The sequence below is a fragment of the Megascapheus bottae genome, chromosome 2 (genome assembly GCF_031878675.1).
Source record: "Megascapheus bottae isolate mThoBot1 chromosome 2, mThoBot2.hap1, whole genome shotgun sequence".
Lineage (NCBI taxonomy): Eukaryota > Metazoa > Chordata > Mammalia > Rodentia > Geomyidae > Megascapheus > Megascapheus bottae.
In genome coordinates, this window is record NC_143510.1 from 29,057,067 (window position 1) to 29,074,756 (window position 17,690).

Below are 17,690 nucleotides of genomic sequence, written 5' to 3' on the forward strand. Positions count from 1 at the left end.
ATCGTCAGATCACTAATAACTGCCGTTTCCTGAACAATTAAAGGAATTCACAAAATTGCAACCCACTCAGGAAATGACAAATATTCCTGATTCGTTATGGAAGGACTGAAAGGGCATTTTAATTTATAGTATTTATTCTGTAAGAATCACTGTTAAGTAATGAAACTATTTTTTATCAGGTTTTCCTTTATTTCAGGAGTAGTCAGTGTGGCAGTGGACTGAAAATGGCAACATTAACATGACACATTCAAAGGTAAAATTTTAAATTAGAAGGTATTTGACTGAGTTCCCTTCCTCTTCTGTTGAGGCTGAATCTTAAGAGTATAGTTCTCCTTGCCGCAACAGTATCAGGAGAAATATCTCTGAAGTCCAGTTCTTCACAAATCCACTTTGTAAGGCTCTTCTCCACACATCATTCTAGCATTATTTTGTCTGGTAACATTCTGTATCCCATGCTCCTGTTTGTAGACATTTGTTCTTTTTAATACATGATTCAGTAAACTGTTGATGAACGATTTGTATAATATAGTCAGCTAGTGAAGTTTGTCTCTGTCCTTAGACACCGCATCCAGACTACAGATCGAGTGTCTACAAATACTGCCATGTTGCCCTTATGTTAAGAGATCCCTACACTCTTCGGAATAGCAATCCACAGATCAATACACTCTGTCTGCTGGAAACAACAGGATATAACAAATGAATCATACTATTCACAATAAAAGTCCCAGTCCCCAAATGGAATCCAGTCATGTTCACAAATTCATTTTTCATGCTCAACTCACAGGCTCAGGTAGACACAGACCAGCCCAACGCAAGGGGAGAGGAACACAGATTAACCACAATGGCTCAAGTACATTGAAGCCACAAACAATGGCTGGCCTACATTAATATGCATGAATAAAAGGTTCTCTGCAAAAATCTGAGGGTACACTCTCCACAATGATTCTGTTCTCTCCCAATAAAACCTCTGAGAAAGGTTGTCTGGTAACAGGAAATTAATGGATTAAAGATATTTTGACATACTCTTCTGGAGTGTTGTGCCACAGTGGCCAAAGCCTATTCAATCAGCTTTAAACACCATTGACAAGAAAGGGAAGTGTTTGCTTTGGGTGGCAGCAAGGAGGGACTGAAGTGGCTCTCCTGAGAAGGTAGCAAACAGTCCTGCTTCAAAGCTTATCTTTGGTCCCTGATCTGACAGTCAGTGAGCAAAGTCCCAAGAAAACAGGGGAGCCAGATACAGCAAAATGTTAGTGGGGGAAAGCAATACAAAAATAGCATTTACAACTCGTGAATAGCCACCTAAATACTGATTTTACTAAGAATCAAACAAAAATATAAAATAGAAGGTTCCATTTTATATGAGTGTGTAATGTGCTGCCTCTAAATACCAAGTTTTCCACCGACAAATTAACATGTTTTAAGAAATGGGAAAGGCATAATTAACTATAGGCCAATTAATTCACTCTTTTTAGACTTAAGCCACTAAACCCCTTCACATAATTTTAAACAGAATTGTAGCTAACAAAGGGAATGTTGGGAAAATATCATTTAAATAGGATTCTGTAAAGACTGAGACAAAATGATGACAGGACTTGGCTTTGGGCATGACAATATGAAAAAGGCAGGATTTCAGTAGACACTTGTCATCCCATTCCATTCATTACAGAAGTGGATATATTTCTAAGATTCACAGTTTCACTTTCAACTCAGTTACCATAGAACTTTGGGATGCTAAGAAAGAAAAAAAGTGGTGTGCAAAAACCAGTTATAGGAATGCGTGATTTTCTATGTACACAAACAAGACTACACATAGTCCTGACATGAGGCATTCTGACACGAAGTGTTTGGCATGGTGCCTGGAATGGGGTTTGAGCTCAGTAATAAAGCTCTGAATGAATCAACACATGAATCAAGAATCAAGTGTCACAAACAATGAGGACAGACTCTTTTTATTTCCCTAAGAGGGAGGGAGAGTTATCAAAGCATCTCAGTTCCAATGAAAAGGATGGATCATTCTGTAACAAGGACAAGACTGGCAGAGGGGAATTACAGTGAAGTGAAAATACAGCATAGCTTTAGGAAGTAGCTGGAAAGAAGTGGAATTAAGGCAAGATAATATGTCCTTAAAAACTATGCCAGAGTTTGGGCTTTTCCTTAAAACACAGAGATTCTTTAGTGGTTGACTAGAAAGGCAACAGAAGAGTTGTGCATATTGAGCTGCGGTTTAGAATGAGGTGCAGCCTCAGTTGGGCAAACCTAGAGATATGGAAGCTGCAAAAACTAGATAGCCCATACCAAAGGGTAGGGCAGGCAGAATAGGATGCTGGGGGAAAGCTAAAAGCCTACTCCAGACACATTACAAGTTATTTTATGAAATGTTCGTGGACTGGGCTTATCTACTAATAGAACTACCAAATCTAAGGACAAAAGAATATGGCTTTGTGCAAGTAAATGAGTGTCTTATTAAGATGTTTCTCACAGCTGAAACCTAACAGCGTTTACAAAGGGAAAGTAAAATAAAAAGTTACAAAATCATCACATAAAAAGGATTGTCTGGATGCATTATCTACTGCCCCTAAAGCTATTATCAACACTGCAGATGTGAAATAGGCCCACAGAGTGTATTGATTACAAAAATATTCTGACTCTGTTATTCTCAGAAAGAACTGGGTCCTTCTTGCTAGTTTCCAAACAAGCTGTTTCTCTTCCTAAGTAGTCTCAATGTCCTTGGCATTTACTGGTAAGGATTCACTTATAAAATGGTGATCCCCAGAGCTGCCCATGGAACACTGGCCCTCACTAATCCCACAGTGTACACTGTCACTACTTCTTTTCTCTCCTGCATGCTCACTCTAGTGCTCATAGAGTTGGTTCAAGACATCATGAAAAAATCAAGTTACTATCAAGATATGGACAAAAAATCATAAAGCCACGTTTACTCTATAGATTAGCCATTTTTAAAACTATTCATTTCTCAGACCTTACATTTTCTTTGTCAAAGGTACTACAATTTAAGACATCTGCATTGCTATTTTTTCCTCCCAAGTTTCCCATGGTTCTTCCTTAAAAGTCAATTAAAACTGTCATATAGAAAAAAATGACATTTAAACCATATGCTTTTTCCATCTCAATTTATAGTTATGTTTAAAAACAAAGCAAAACATCCTGGGAAAAGACCATGGCAAAAGTCATAATTTTTTATTATTCCAAAAATTCAAGGTCTTTTAGAAGAATTCTATATAAAATTGGTATATACAACTTTAGAGAATCTTTGAAAATCATCCTACTTTGGCTTTTATTTTCATTTATTTTAACAAACAGAATACTGTACTTTTATAATATTGAGTATTTTGACACGGCTGTAACTTCATAATGTTTTAAAATACTAAAAATTACAAAATAAAATGATTCATAGCATTATTTGTTAGTTTATGGTTTATAGTTATTTTCATAAATAAAAATATAAAATTTAGGTAAATTTGGACTCAGAATTTGGCAGTCTAAGCTGGACCCTGGTGGCTCACACCTATAATCCTCACTACTGATAAGGCTGAGATCTAAAGATTGCAGTTCAAGCCAGCCCAGGCATGAAAAGTCCATGAAAGTCTTACCTCCAATAAACTACTTTGAAAAAAGCCAGAGGTGGTGCTATAGGCTGAGTACTATAAGGCTAGCCATGAGCACAAAGAGGCTCATAGACAGCACCCAGGCCCTGATTTCAAGCCCCAGGACAAGAAAAAGAAGAAGAAAAAAAAGAACTTGACAATCTCTCATGTAATTATCATTTGGTAAACCTTTTCTTCTTGTGACATTATGACAATGGCTGATTATTCACAAGGCTCTTAAGTACTTCTAGTATATTCAGGGAACAAAATATAACCTAGCCTGAAAAACAGCATACTTGCACATTCAGAATTATTATAAAATTTGTTTCAAAACCAAATCATATCTCTGTGCAGAAAAATACTTATCACCTTACAATTTGAAGTTTGGCTGCCTCGTAAATGAGGAAAGAACAAAACTTTAAGAAGAAAGAGGAAAACTTTGAAAATTCAACCAAGTCTTTATATACACAAATGAAAATGATCATTTCAACCACTTAGAAATAACTTCTTGAGGTAGTTCACCAACTCCTGTAACTTTCACCACAGAAGAAAAATAAAGCTCCTGCTGAAGTCAATAAGGAAAAATTGTGTCTTCACAGATAAAGTAATTCTACTACTATTGTACAATAATCTCAACAAGAGTTTTACTCAAGAGATGTCATTTCAAATCCTATCATAAATGAGTTACAAGTACAATAACATGTATGAATTGAATTAAAACCCATAACTTGAAGGATCGCCAAGAATTAAGGAAACCAAATTCATTTTAGGTTGTGGCCTAATATCATAATTCCATATTGCAAGCTTACCATCTAAATTCTGCCATTAAAATTCACAATGAAATAAAAATGAAACCAAAGTGCCAGGGATATTTGATTGGGACAGTTTTAGAAACACCTATTTATTTACACAGCTCCAATAGTGAAAAGGTCAAGCAAAAATTCACCTCCAAAGCCATGGTTGCTAAGCAACTCTTCTCAGAAGTTCTGCAACATTGATCAAGCATATTACTGGTGCCACCAAATGGATTCAAAATAAATGTGAATAACATCATACCTGATCTCTCCAAAAGGGAGAAAGATGACTCTTCTTTTTTTGATAGATGTTGGGGACCAATTCTGAGTTCATTTGGTTGATTAAGCACAAGGGTTTTTCATGTCTCTCTTAAAAGAAAAGGATACGTCCTGGAACCACAGGTTTTCTGTTCACAAGGGCGAAGGACAGTTCTGTTTTGAGAAACACCACGGATGGTTTGATGAGATGCTGGCCGAATCTAAAAGACATTTTTCCTATTGAAATCTGAAATAGAAGACAAAATAGGAAAAAGGCATTTGTAAAATTCAAATAAGAAACAAGTTCATGGACTGCTTTAAAGAGAGCAAATTCCATTACTAAAGATTCTTGCTTATAAAGAATTCCTGGTGGCTCATGTCTGAATTTTAGCTACTCAAGAGACTGAGGTCTGAGTGAGGATCATGGTATGAAGCCAGCCAAGAAGAATGTCTATGAGTCTCTTCCCTCCAATAAACATGTGAAAGCTGAAGTGGAGCTGTGGCTCATGTTACAGTGTCAGCCTTGAAAGAAAACGCTAAGGCACAGTGTCCAGGTTCTGAGTTCAAGCCCCAGATCTTATTTTTTTTTCATTGTGACCATACCCCACCTATGCGTGGGGTCTATTTTATTTTTTTATTGTAATTAGTAAAAGGGTTACATGATATTTGCCAGATAGAAGGTGCATTAATTCACATACATTGATACCCTTTCACATGTCTTGGTACCCATTTCCCTCCCCCCCCCCACACCCCCCACCCGTCTTGGTTTCCCCCCCTTCCCTATCAAATTTCAAATATCCAAATACAAATAAATTCAATATATCAGATAACAAAGTGAGATACTATACCAATATGAGATAACCAAGGGACAGCAAAGGAGATGAGAGACAACATAGTACATTAAGGACAACAATCATTCATTATATGGCTTTTGTTTCACTATCCTGGAGGTCCTTTCAATTAGCTTCACATTATATGGCCTTATGTATCAAGATTTTGCTCTATTGCAAATCTCTGCTAGTAGAGCCCAAGGTTTCTACTGATTATGACGAATGAGGGAAACCATTGAGCCTAAGTTCCTTTGAGTCTGGCTTACTTCACTTACTATGATTTTTTCTAAGTCTTTCCATTTCCTAACAAATGGGGCAATGTCATTCTTTCTGACAGCAGCATAGAATTCCATTGTGTACAAATACCACAACTTGTTGATCCACTCATCAACTGAGGGACATCTAGGTTGGTTCCATATCTTTGCTATGGTGAATAGTGCTGCAATGAACATTGTTGTGCTAGTGGATTTAGTATGTCCTTGTTTCTGGATGGTTGGGTAAATGCCAAGTAGTGGAATTGCTGGGTCATAGGGGAGTTCTATGTTTAGCCTTTTGAGGCACTGCCACACTGCTTTCCATAGTGGTTGAACGAGTTTGCACTCCCACCAACAGTGTAGTAGTGATCCCTCCTGGCCACATCCCCTCCAGCATCTGTTGTTATTCATTTTCCTGATCTGGCCATTCTAACTGGAGTGAGGTGGAATCTTAGAGTTGTTTTGATTTGCATTTCTTTTATGACCAGAGATGTTGAGCATTTCTTCATGTGTCTATAGGCCATTTTTGTTTCTTCTTCAGAGAAGACTCTCTTTAAGTCTTTGGCCCATTTTTTAATGGGATGGTTGTTACTTTGGAGGTTAGTTTTGGAGTGATTCAATTTTTTGAGTTGTTGATATATTTTAGATATGAGGCCTTTGTCCGTTGTTTGGTTGGTGAAGATCTTCTCCCACTCTGTAGGCTTCCTGATTAGTTTACTAGCTATGTCCTTTGCCATACAAAAGCTCTGCAGTTTAATGCAGTCCCACTTATCCAGCCGTTCTCTGATTTGTTGTGATTCTTGGTCCTTATTAAGAAAGTTTCAACCTGTGCCAAGGAGGCCTAGTGTATCTCCTATTCCTTCCTGAAAAGTTTTCAGTGTGTCAGCTTTTACCTCCAGGTCTTTGATCCATTTGGAGTTAATTCTAGTGCAAGGTGACAAAGAAGGATCCAACTTTAGTTTTCTGCAGGTGCTTAACCAGTTCTGCCAGCACAACTTGTTGAAGAGGCTGTCTTTCTTCCATTCTATTTTTTTGGCTCCCTTGTCAAAGATTAGGTGGCCATAGGTCTATGGTTTAATATATGGGTCCTCAGTTCTATTCCACTGGTCTTCAGGCCTGTTCTTGTGCCAGTACCAAAGTGTTTTGAGAATTATAGCTCTGTAATAGAGTCTAAAGTTTGGAATTGAAATTCCTCCGGTGCTGTTCTTTCTGCTAAGAAGTGTTTTTGCTATACGGGGTCTTTTATTATTCCATATGAAATTTTGGATTGCTTCTTCTATTTCTTTAAAGAATGACATTGGGATATTGATGGGTATTGCATTGAATTTGTAGATAGCTCTTGGCAAGATTGTCATTTTCACAATGTTGATTCTTCCAATCCAGGAGCATGGGAGGATTTTCCATTTCCTTAGTTCTGCTTTAATTTCTTTTTTTAGGGTTTTAAAGTTTTCGTCAAAAAGGTCCTTTACATTCTTAGTTAAGTTAATTCCTAGGTACTTTATTTTCTTTGAGGCTATTGTGAAAGGAGTTTCTTTCCTGATTATTGCCTCATTCCTCTCACTGTTGGCGTAAAGGAAGGCAGTTGATTTTTGAGGGTTGATCTTATAGCCTGCTACTCTTCCAAAGCTTTGAATCAGTTCAAGGAGCTTGGGAATAGAGTCTATAGGATTCTTTAAATACAGAATCATGTCATCTGCAAAGAGGGATAGTTTTATTTCCTCTTTCCCTACTTGGATCCCCTTTATGCTTGCTTCTTGCCTTATTGCACTGGATAGGAATTCTAATGCTATGTTAAAGAGGAGTGGAGAGAGAGTGAGCATCCTTGTCTCGTTCCTGATTTTAGAGGGAATGGCTTTAGATTTTCACCATTAAGTGTAATACTAGCAGTAGGTTTCTCATACACAGCCTTTATTACATTGAGGAATGTTCCATGGATTCCTAGTTTCTCCAGAGCTTTTAACATAAAGGGTGTTGGATCCTGTCAAATGCCTTTTCCGCATCTATTGAGACAATCATGTGATTTTTGTCCTTGCTCCTGTTGATGTGTTGAATTATATTAATTGATTTGCATATGTTGAACCAGCTTTGCCTCCCCGTGATGAATCCAGTTTGATCATAGTGTATAATTTCTTTGATAAGTTGTTGTAGACGGTTGGCCAGTATTTTGTTGAGAAGTTTTGCATCGATGTTCATCAAAGATATAGGTCTATAGTTCTCTTTCTTTGATGAATCTCTGTCTGGTTTGGGGATGAGGGTTATACTGGCTTCATAGAATGAGTTTGGTAAGGAACCTTCATTTTCAATTTCGTTGAAGAGCTTGAGGAGTATTGGTGTGAGCTCTGCTTTGAAGACCTTATAGAATTCAGCTGTGAATCCATCTGGCCCTGGGCTTTTCTTAGGTGGAAGTTCTCTAATTGCCATTTCTATTTCAGAGCTTGAAATAGGCCTGTTGAGTTGGCTTAGTTCTTCTTGGTTCAGTGTGGGTATGTTAATATTGGCTAGGAATTCATCCATTTCATCTAGATTCTCAAATTTGTTGGCATAAAGGTTTGAGAAGCCCCAGATCTTATATGCACACGCATGCATACTCACATGCCCTCTTAATGTTTATCAGATAATTTCTTCCTAATCTGCTCAATTCTTTCTTCAGTGTTGCTCAGATTCCACAGAATATTTTCAAGCAGAAGCTTGGACATGAACTGACAAAGTAGCCTTACACTGTTAAATCCTTTAGCATTTTATATTATTCCTCATAACCACAAAGTCCTATTTATTAAGCACTTACTTACATCCACTTGTCATCTTTGCTAAGCTGAAAATTTTCATTGTTAAGTATTGAGTATAAACCTTCTAAATCTTAAATGCTTCTCCCAAATGGTTTTATCTTTGTTTATATAACAGCAATTTAGCACAAGTACACTGTGTGACCTTGCCTACAATAACAAAAACATACACACACTCCCAGAGAACTATTAAAGCGTAATTTCTAAAATTAAAGAGAAAAAGAGGAGCAAAGTAGAGTTCAAGATGAGAAAAATTCCTAGTTGATACAAAGGCAGGTGCAACAAGGCACATCCATTGTCATGAGTTCCTCTTTTGTGCAAAGTTCCACAGAGTGGATGAAAGAGAGATTTAACACTTTGAAGCTAGGTGAACCAAACCCATCAGCCTCAGAATGATTTTCCATTCAGTTATGACTACATATTGCAAAGTTTCTTTCTAAAAGATCATGACACACCCTCCCTGAGGAATTACTTCATTTTTATAATTCACGAATAGCCTATTACAGAACTAGTGACCACAAATAGACCTATGGGGATAAAAGAGACAGGATCATAAAAAGGGATGAAACAAGAAAAATGTAGTTTATTGTACCAAAATACCAACAAGTAATAGGATCACTTAATGGTCAAGCCAAATGGTCAGAGCAATAGAGCAGATAGTGAGACCCACACAAACGTTATCTACTATAGAGATGTTCCACCATGGCACATTTCAGGTGAAAGAATTAAGATGAACAATTGTACAAGTGCTAGGTTTTTTGTTTTGCCTTTGTTTTAATGTTGGTATTTAAAATGAAAAATAAAGGGTCAGTAAGGATGTCAAAAACTATCTAACCAAGTGGTTTTCAAGATATAGTTTCTGACTAGAAGCATTAGCCTCACCTGGGAAGCTATCAGAAAGGGAATTTGCAATCTTTATCTTAGACGTCACCAATCTGTAATACGTTTCTGAAAAGAGTCATTACAGTGTTAGATTTTATAATTTAAGACTTTCTTCCTGATATATAAGATGAAGCTTCTTTCTAACCTACACATTCTCCAACATAAAATGTGTTCTGCTTTTATTGAGCCAATTCTATGCACATAAATCATATTCACATTGCACAAATCCCTGTATGTTCGCTTTTCTTCTCATCAGTTGCTTCATCCATTTCTAGAAGATGGAGTTACATGTCTAGGTACAATCACAACTCAATGGCTAACCCACAAATTACTGATATGTACATCCCAAGGCCATATAATTATGGGATATATTTTCTTGCTTATGGTACTACTTTGATCTTAACTAATCTTCTGTTTGTATTTGACAACTATGCCTTTGTTCATCACCTCGTTGGCTTTGATAAATAGAGTACTTTGTTTTCTATCCATTAGAGAAGTTGCCTGACAAGTTTAGCCCTATATGTTTAGGCCAATTATTATCTGAATATATTTCATACATTTTTATTACATCATTTAATACATTTACTTTTTCTCTCCCTTCCTATACCTTTGGGAATTTTTTTCCATAGATAGGAGAATTATGTGCCTTAATTTTGATACCTTCACAAAGTGCAGGGATACCTTCAATTGACTATGCACACACTATATAAAATTTAAAATTATCTTAGTATAATATTTCTAATCATTTACTCAATCATGCTCCTATGCACATAAGTCCTTTCTTTCCGTTCCCTCCCTTCCTTCCTACCTTCCTTCCTTCCCTCACCTTCTTTCCTACCAAACAAGAAAGTTGGATCCCCAGTATTCTGTTACATTTTCAGGAAAAATCATCCCCAGGAAACTGTTTCTTAGCACATATGAAGACAATGGCTTCTGGAATTCAGAGAATTAAGAACTGGGTTAAGGAAACTCAGCAAAATCTTTAGACCTTCCAACTAGTGGGTAGTGGCCAAGAAACAAATAATTGTCATGACTCACTTCAGAAATGCAAGTCTTTTACATACCAAACAGAATTAAGTATATTAACCAAATCCAACCTGTTATAGTTCTAAGCAGATGTGTTCTGAGAGATGGAGCACCTTAAAAATAATTTGTTTTCAGCCAGGTGTGGTGGCTCACACCTGTAATCCTAGCTATTCAGGAGGCTGAGATCTGAGGATCACGATTCAAAGCCAGCCGGGTACTAAAGACAGTGAAATTCTTTTCTCCAATTCACCCACTAGAAAACCAAAACTGGTGCTGTGGCTCAAGATATAGGGCAGTAGGCTTGAGCTGAACAACTCAGGATGGTGCCCAGACCCAGAGGTCAAGCCCCATGACTGACAAGAAAACAAATAATTGTTTTCATTAATTAAGATGCATTGTATACATAAATTTCTTCGTTAAATTCCAACTCCTTTTCACAACTACTTAATGATAATTGAAAAAAGGATTTATTTTGAACTGTTAGGGTACTTAATATATCTCTCATCTTTTCAGACAATGAAACACTTTCTACCTTCTTGTCATAGATTATTCAACCCCTCCCTACCTCCTATTCTCTGCCTTTGATTCTACCATTCTTAGCAGCTGGTGGTATCATATTACCTTTAGCACTTTTTCTTCAAACTTTATTAACAGAGAAAAAGGTAACAGGGCCAGAAGTTTGGCCTAGTGATAGAGTGTGTGCTTGCCTAGCATGCACAAAGACCTGACTTCAATTCCTAAGTGGCACATACACAGACAAAGCTGAAAGAGGTGCTGTGGCTCAAGTACTAGAGCACTAGCCTTGAGAAAGCTCAAGGAGAGTGCTCAGGCCCTGGATTCAAGACCCAAGACAAAAGAAAGAAGGAAAAAGAAGAAAGAAAGAAAGGAAGGAAGGAAGGAAGGAAGGAAGGAAGGAAGGAAGGAAGGAAGGAAGGAAGGAAGGAAGGAAGGAAGGGAAAGAGAAAGAAGGGAGGGAGGAGAGAGGAAGAAACAAAGAAACAAAGAAGGAAGGAAAAGAGGGAGGGAGGGAAGGAAGGAAGGAAGAGAGAGGAAAGAAGAAAGGAAGGAAGGAAGGAAGGAAGGAAGGAAGGAAGGAAGGAAGGAAGGAAGGAAGGAAGGAAGAAAAGAAAAAGAAAAAGAAAAGGTAACAAAGGTCTCTATGACCCACATTTAATTTTGTGACTCAGTGGCTTTGATCAGTCATTTTCTGATAGGAGTTGATAGGCCACCTGTCTTGTAGCAGAAGAAGATTCAATGACCACAACAGCAAATACAGAGTTCCAAATCTAAAATTTCCAAACCATTAACACCACGGAATGACAATAGCTCAATTCAGTGTAGATCAGGTTTCTTCCCAGTTTGCTTTCAAGTATTATGCTGATTTTCAACTAAAATAACTGCCAAATGCTTTAAATGTTCTTCTAAGGAAAAGAAAAAGCCAATTCTGAAGATTTCTACATCTAGAAAAGGATCTACTGCATCATTTAGATCCAGCCCTCGGATTTCAAAGGTGCCAAGTAAACCCAACAGGTTCAGAGTCTATTCAAATATGCTTAGAATCTTAGTGGCTCTCCACACTCTTTATGGAGGGTTCTGTTTTAAGGATTTCTTAAAACTTTGGAAGATTTCAAGGATCAGATATCTGATGTATTTTATATATGCTTAATTGGTTATTTGAAATTAGATAGGGAAGGGGTGAATTCAAGATGAGGACCATGACATGAGAAAGGGTATCGATGTCTCAGAAGTAATGCACCTTCTATCTGGTGAATAAAATGTAACCCTTCTATTAATTATAATAAAAATATATGGAAAAATCAGATTTAAAGATAACTAGCATTTTAAAGAATATATTAGTGCAAAAATTACAGAGTAGTTTTATTTTAAGATAGCCAAAAGATGGTTCAGAATATAAGCCTATATCAGTTATTTCCACATAGTTTTGTGGTAGAGAGAACACTAGTATGAATGGGTTTTTGAGGACACAAAAGACCCTTCAAACCCAAGTGACCCAAATTTGAGAAACTGAGGACTTCCAGTACAATGTGACATGAGAAAGAATGCTAACAGCCCAGAAAACCTAATCCTGTCATAGCTAAGCTCTTCCTTTCTCTGGCAAGTCATTTCTCTGTCACACACACACACACGCACACACACACACACACACACACACACACACACACACACACACACACACACACATTTTTTTTTGCCAGTCCAGGGGATTGAATTTAGTGCATGAGCACTGTTCCTGAGATTTCTCAAGGCTATCAGTCTACCACTTGAGCCATAACACCATTTCTGGGTTTTTCTATGTATGTGGTACCAAGGATTTGAACCCAGGGCTTTGTGCATGTTAGGCAAGTCCTCTCTCACTAGGCCAAACTCCCAGCCATATTTTCAATGATAGAGTATCCTCAGTACCCAAATGTGGTCTGCTGACTATCAACATCTGCATCCCCTGAGAATAAGACATACAGATTCCAATCACCAGCCCAGACTTATTGAACTGGAAGGAATTCAAGCTTGAGAAGCAAAAAAGGCATTAATCCCAAACCATGCTTATTAAAAATAATCTGGAGCGTTTCCGAGAGAACAGATTCAAACTGTGATGTGGTGGAAATATTTGTCTAGCATGCAGAAGTTCTGGCTTTGATCCACAGCACCACCAAAAATAATAGTCTATAATGAAGCCAGATACAGAGGCACACACATGTGATCCCGGTGCAAAGTATGAGTATGCATCTAAGGGCAGGCTGGGTTTCATTGCGACATTAGTCTGCATTGGTCTATAGAGGGAGACTCGGACTCCTCAACTCCCACCAAACATACACTATGGATTCTTGGCTCCATCATATCCTTACTCCAGTGGAATATCTACAATGATGAGGATGGCACAATTCTGAGGTTAGGAAGATCTGGGTGCTAGTTGTTGTCTTCTATCTCAATTAATATATGAACTTGGGCAAAGTTCCTTGCTTCTTACAGATTATGATAGGGAACTTATATTAGTACCATATGAGGAACACATATAAATCAAAAATAGTATTCAGCAAGCGCTAGTCACCGCATTGATGGGTTTTTACCCTGGCAAAAAGTAGCGGCAAATAGTAACAAACAGATGCCAGATGCCATCTAACGCAGAAGTTAACATCAATAAACTGCTTGGCATACAGCTAATCACAATGGTGTGCAATGAGCAAAGACAAACCATGAATTTGGCCTTGTGTGGCATGCAATAAGCAAAGATAAACCATGGCTATGGCATTGTTCAGCTAAACGGTAACAATTACATCTCCATGTTAGAGGTAGAGCAGTGTCAGTAGTTTGAAGTGTACTGTGAATGTATGCAAATATCACAAAGGTATGCTAATTCAAAAATAATTTTTCAAAGGAAGTATATTGTGAAGATTTATTAAAAATGTACTATAAATGCAAAAAAACATCTGATTTAACTAACAAACGATAACAACTCCCTCTACAATCCCAAAAGGAACAAACCTCATCACATGGATATTTCTGCTTCCCTCTGATTGCTTCTCTTGCATCAATTCCTAGATTTAAGAATCACCATGTTTGAAGTATATTAAACTTTCCAGGCCATTAATATAAACTGCTAAATACCTGTCCAAAAATGTTTGTTTGTAATAAGTTATAATCAACAGTCAGATTATCAATAGTAGGGAGAAGGTTCGTTTTCACATAATTTTGTCATCACTGGGCATTCCCCAATTCTCCAAATTTGCAATATGTTGTTGTCACTGCTTAGGAATCTAATATAATACTAGAGTATAATATAATAATAGTGGGAAAAGACTTCTCCAAAAGGTCCTATCTGATGCAATCTACCATGAACACTAATACTTCCTAGGCATTGAGGAAGTAGACATGATTGAAAGAGAAATGGGTGCATGATATCCAACTGGATGTATGTCCTCTTTTTAAAAAAAGAAACCTGTTTATAGACATTAGTTTTCACTTTTCTTGACCATTCTGAAAAGTGGTATAAATACTTAGGTATAATTTTTTGGATGGAAATTGTTTTCAGTACTCTTGGGTATTTACCTACAGGTGAAAGTCTTCTGTGTCATATGAAAACTGATTTTCCCTTTGTAATTACCAGGTTGTTTTCCTTCCTGACAGTATAATTTTACAGTACCACTATTCGTGAATAAAGGATTCACTTTCTCCAAACCCTCTCCAATAGCTGCAATACTGAAGAAACTTTGAATTGGTCTGGCTAAGACCTGGACATAAGACTTTCAGACCTTTTGTTTTCATTAATAAGAGAGAAGACTAACTCTGCCCTGTGGCACAGGCCAAGAGTCTCTTACTCAAGCTCCTGTTGAGTATTTATACCAAATCTCTCTATATATTCAAGCACTTTAGATGTGTTTCATGGCCTCCACTCTTGTTGACTCCATCCATCAAGAGAATTTTAAAAAATAGGAGATACAGGGGCCGGGAGTTTGGCCCAGTGGTAGAGTTCTTGCCTAGCATGCACGAAGACCCAGGTTCAATTCCTTGGTACCACACACATAGAAAAAAGCTGGAAGTGATGTTGTGGATCAAGTGGTAGAGCTCTAGCCTTGAGAAAAAAGTCCAAGGACAGTGCTCAGGCCCTGAGCTCAAGCCCCATAACTGGCAAAAAAAAAAAAATAGAAGCTATTACTTTATACTAGTTTTATTTTTGAAGAGTACAGTATTTGGAAAGTTATTTTGAGATTTAGTGTATAAGGGAAAAATCTAGATATTACAAGGGAAAATCTAGATATTATGACTTTCCTCAAAAATAGACGTGGACATTTAACTTGCACTCAGAATATGGACTGAAGAAGCTATCCGAAGGGACTGTTTTCTATTTACGTTTGAATAACAGGAATCACCAATTCCTTCCAGTCCTAGTAACTACCAGTAAAATATGTATTGTCCTCATCCAGGTTCTTTCATCTAAAAAAGAAGATACAGACAGTGAGGAGAATGTCTGAGCAGCATGAGTTTTATCCTTTACTCTTCAACTTGACCTTGAGGACTGAGTGTAGCATCCTATCAAAAACGTATAAAATTGAAAATCATTCAAAATGTATAATTTTAAATAATCTATATCATTTAAAAAATGTTTCCTGTCAAACCAAACACAGGTGGTAAGTGACTATCAGCACTGAATCCTAAAGCCTATTGGAAAACCAACAGCCTATGTTTGTGGGTGAGCTGCTTTGAGAGGAACAGATGCCAGGATAAACAGGAACAAAATCCACTGAACTTTTCAGTTTCATGAAAGCTGAGCTGCATCCTAACTGAAAAAAATAACCCCAACTCATGTATTCACTAACACTGACAGCACAAGACCACTGTAGCTTGTATTATTAAAAAACTTAAGGAAAAAATGTAAAGGCTGAAACTCAACATATATATATATATATCCATATATATATATATTGCTCAATAAGTGCTGTATTATAGTAACAAGTATGCTGTCACAGTGTTCACATAGATAGATAGATAGATAGATAGATAGATCCATATATATATATATATATATATATATACACACACACATACACACATATATATGTGTGGACATTGCCACCTGAAGAAGCCAAACTCCCCCCCTGGATGTTAGTTATATTACACTTAAAAAAAAATAGGTTGTGTGGCTTGAACTCTGGGCCTGGGCCTGGGCACTGCCCCTGAGCTCCTCAGCTCAAGGCTACTGTCCTACCCCTGAAGCCACAGCATCACTTCCGTTTTTCTAGTGGTTAATTGGAGATAAGAGTCTCAGGGACTTTAGTGCCCAAGCTGGCTTTGAACCATGAGCCTCAGATTTCAGTCTCCTGAGTAGCTAGAATTACAAGGGTAAGCCACCGTACCTGGCTTATATTACACACTTGAGCTTCACAGATGCTCATCACTCTATTTTATGATGACACAGTAGATATGTCAGTGCTATCACCCAAAATGGGTGTTAAGAGTCTGTATGATGGAATTGTGAATGGGGCTTAGTGGTGGAGTGCTTGCCTAGCATGCACAAATCCCTGGGGTCTAGTAGTCAATACCATACAAATAGTGCAGGAAGTGGCACTGTGACTCAAGTGGTAAAGTGCTAAAGTGGTAGGCTTGAGAAAAAGAAGCTCCGGGACAGTGTCCAGGCCCTAAATTTAAGCCCAGGACTGGCAAAAGAAGAAGTTAAAAAATAAAAACAAAAAATTCAGTGTGGTAATTCAAAATCACCCGTGAGCCTCTTAAAACCACAAAATAGTACAAGATGCATCGGGCATCTTATTTTTAAAAACTTTGAAATGTTATTTAAAAATGAAGAAACACCAAAGTCCAGCTATGTAAAATGTGTCATATTTTGTACATTAACACTGGGAAAAATTAAAATTCCACACACAAAACAATTCAAGACGATTACTTTCTCGGCACACAGGAAAATTCATTCCCCACTTTTGATTAACATGAAATGTCTGTACTTTATGTGGCAAAGTAATGCTGCTCATGAGTTTTTGCTAAAAGAGAGAAGACTAATTATAGTGTCAATTACAGCTATGTGTCACTTGTAATCTATAGACTCACTTCTATTTTAAGTTATCTACCATACTCAGCAATTTCTAATTATGTTAGTCACAAGATGATTACATGACTATTAAATTTATTGTTTCAAAATTATATACCCTAAGTGGTACAAACTATTAATATGGGAAGTAAAGAATTAAATAATGAACATTGCCCTTCAGTTTCACTGAATAATACACTTAAGGACAAGGCCTTGAATCTAAGGCCATCTCAGAGCATCCACACACTAGACTTTCCAAAAGTCTGAGAAAACAGTGGCTAAGTGAAATCATAGAAACAAAAATCACAGCCTCTTCTTTTATCCTTACTAAAAACCAATATAGACAAACCCAATTTCTACAGTGATAAGAAAGGTTCTTACTCGGAGGGCTTGAAATCAAGCTCCTCCACTTCAGTAGTTCTGATTATAATAAAATATTGAATAAAACATGAAGTTGAAAAAGACATGGTGGCTCTCTCACCTATAGTCCTAGCTACCTAGAGAGTGTGAAATCTCTGTTTTAAAACCAGTCCATGCAGAAAAAATTCACAATATCCCCATCTCAGTGAGTCAAAGATAGCTATGGTGGTGTTCATCTGTCATCCTAACTATGTGAGAAGTACAAACAGGAGGAGCACAGGCGAGGCTAACTCAAGCATTAATGTGAGACTCAATCTCAAAAGTATGCAAAGCAGAAAGGAT

General features: G+C 37.3%; 1 protein-coding gene across 8 annotated transcripts in view; it reads right to left on the reverse strand.

The window, feature by feature from the left end:
* Positions 1-17,690, reverse strand: part of Fhit (fragile histidine triad diadenosine triphosphatase) — a 1,032,375-nt gene that overhangs the window by 644,074 nt on the left and 370,611 nt on the right. For all 8 annotated transcript variants that reach the window (XM_090323228.1, XM_090323236.1, XM_090323245.1 and 5 more), the window contains one exon: positions 4,787-4,904. In XM_090323228.1, coding sequence (XP_090179354.1) covers positions 4,787-4,889 — 103 coding nt within the window. In that variant the 5' untranslated portion in view covers positions 4,890-4,904. The remainder of the gene's footprint in view (positions 1-4,786; positions 4,905-17,690) is intronic.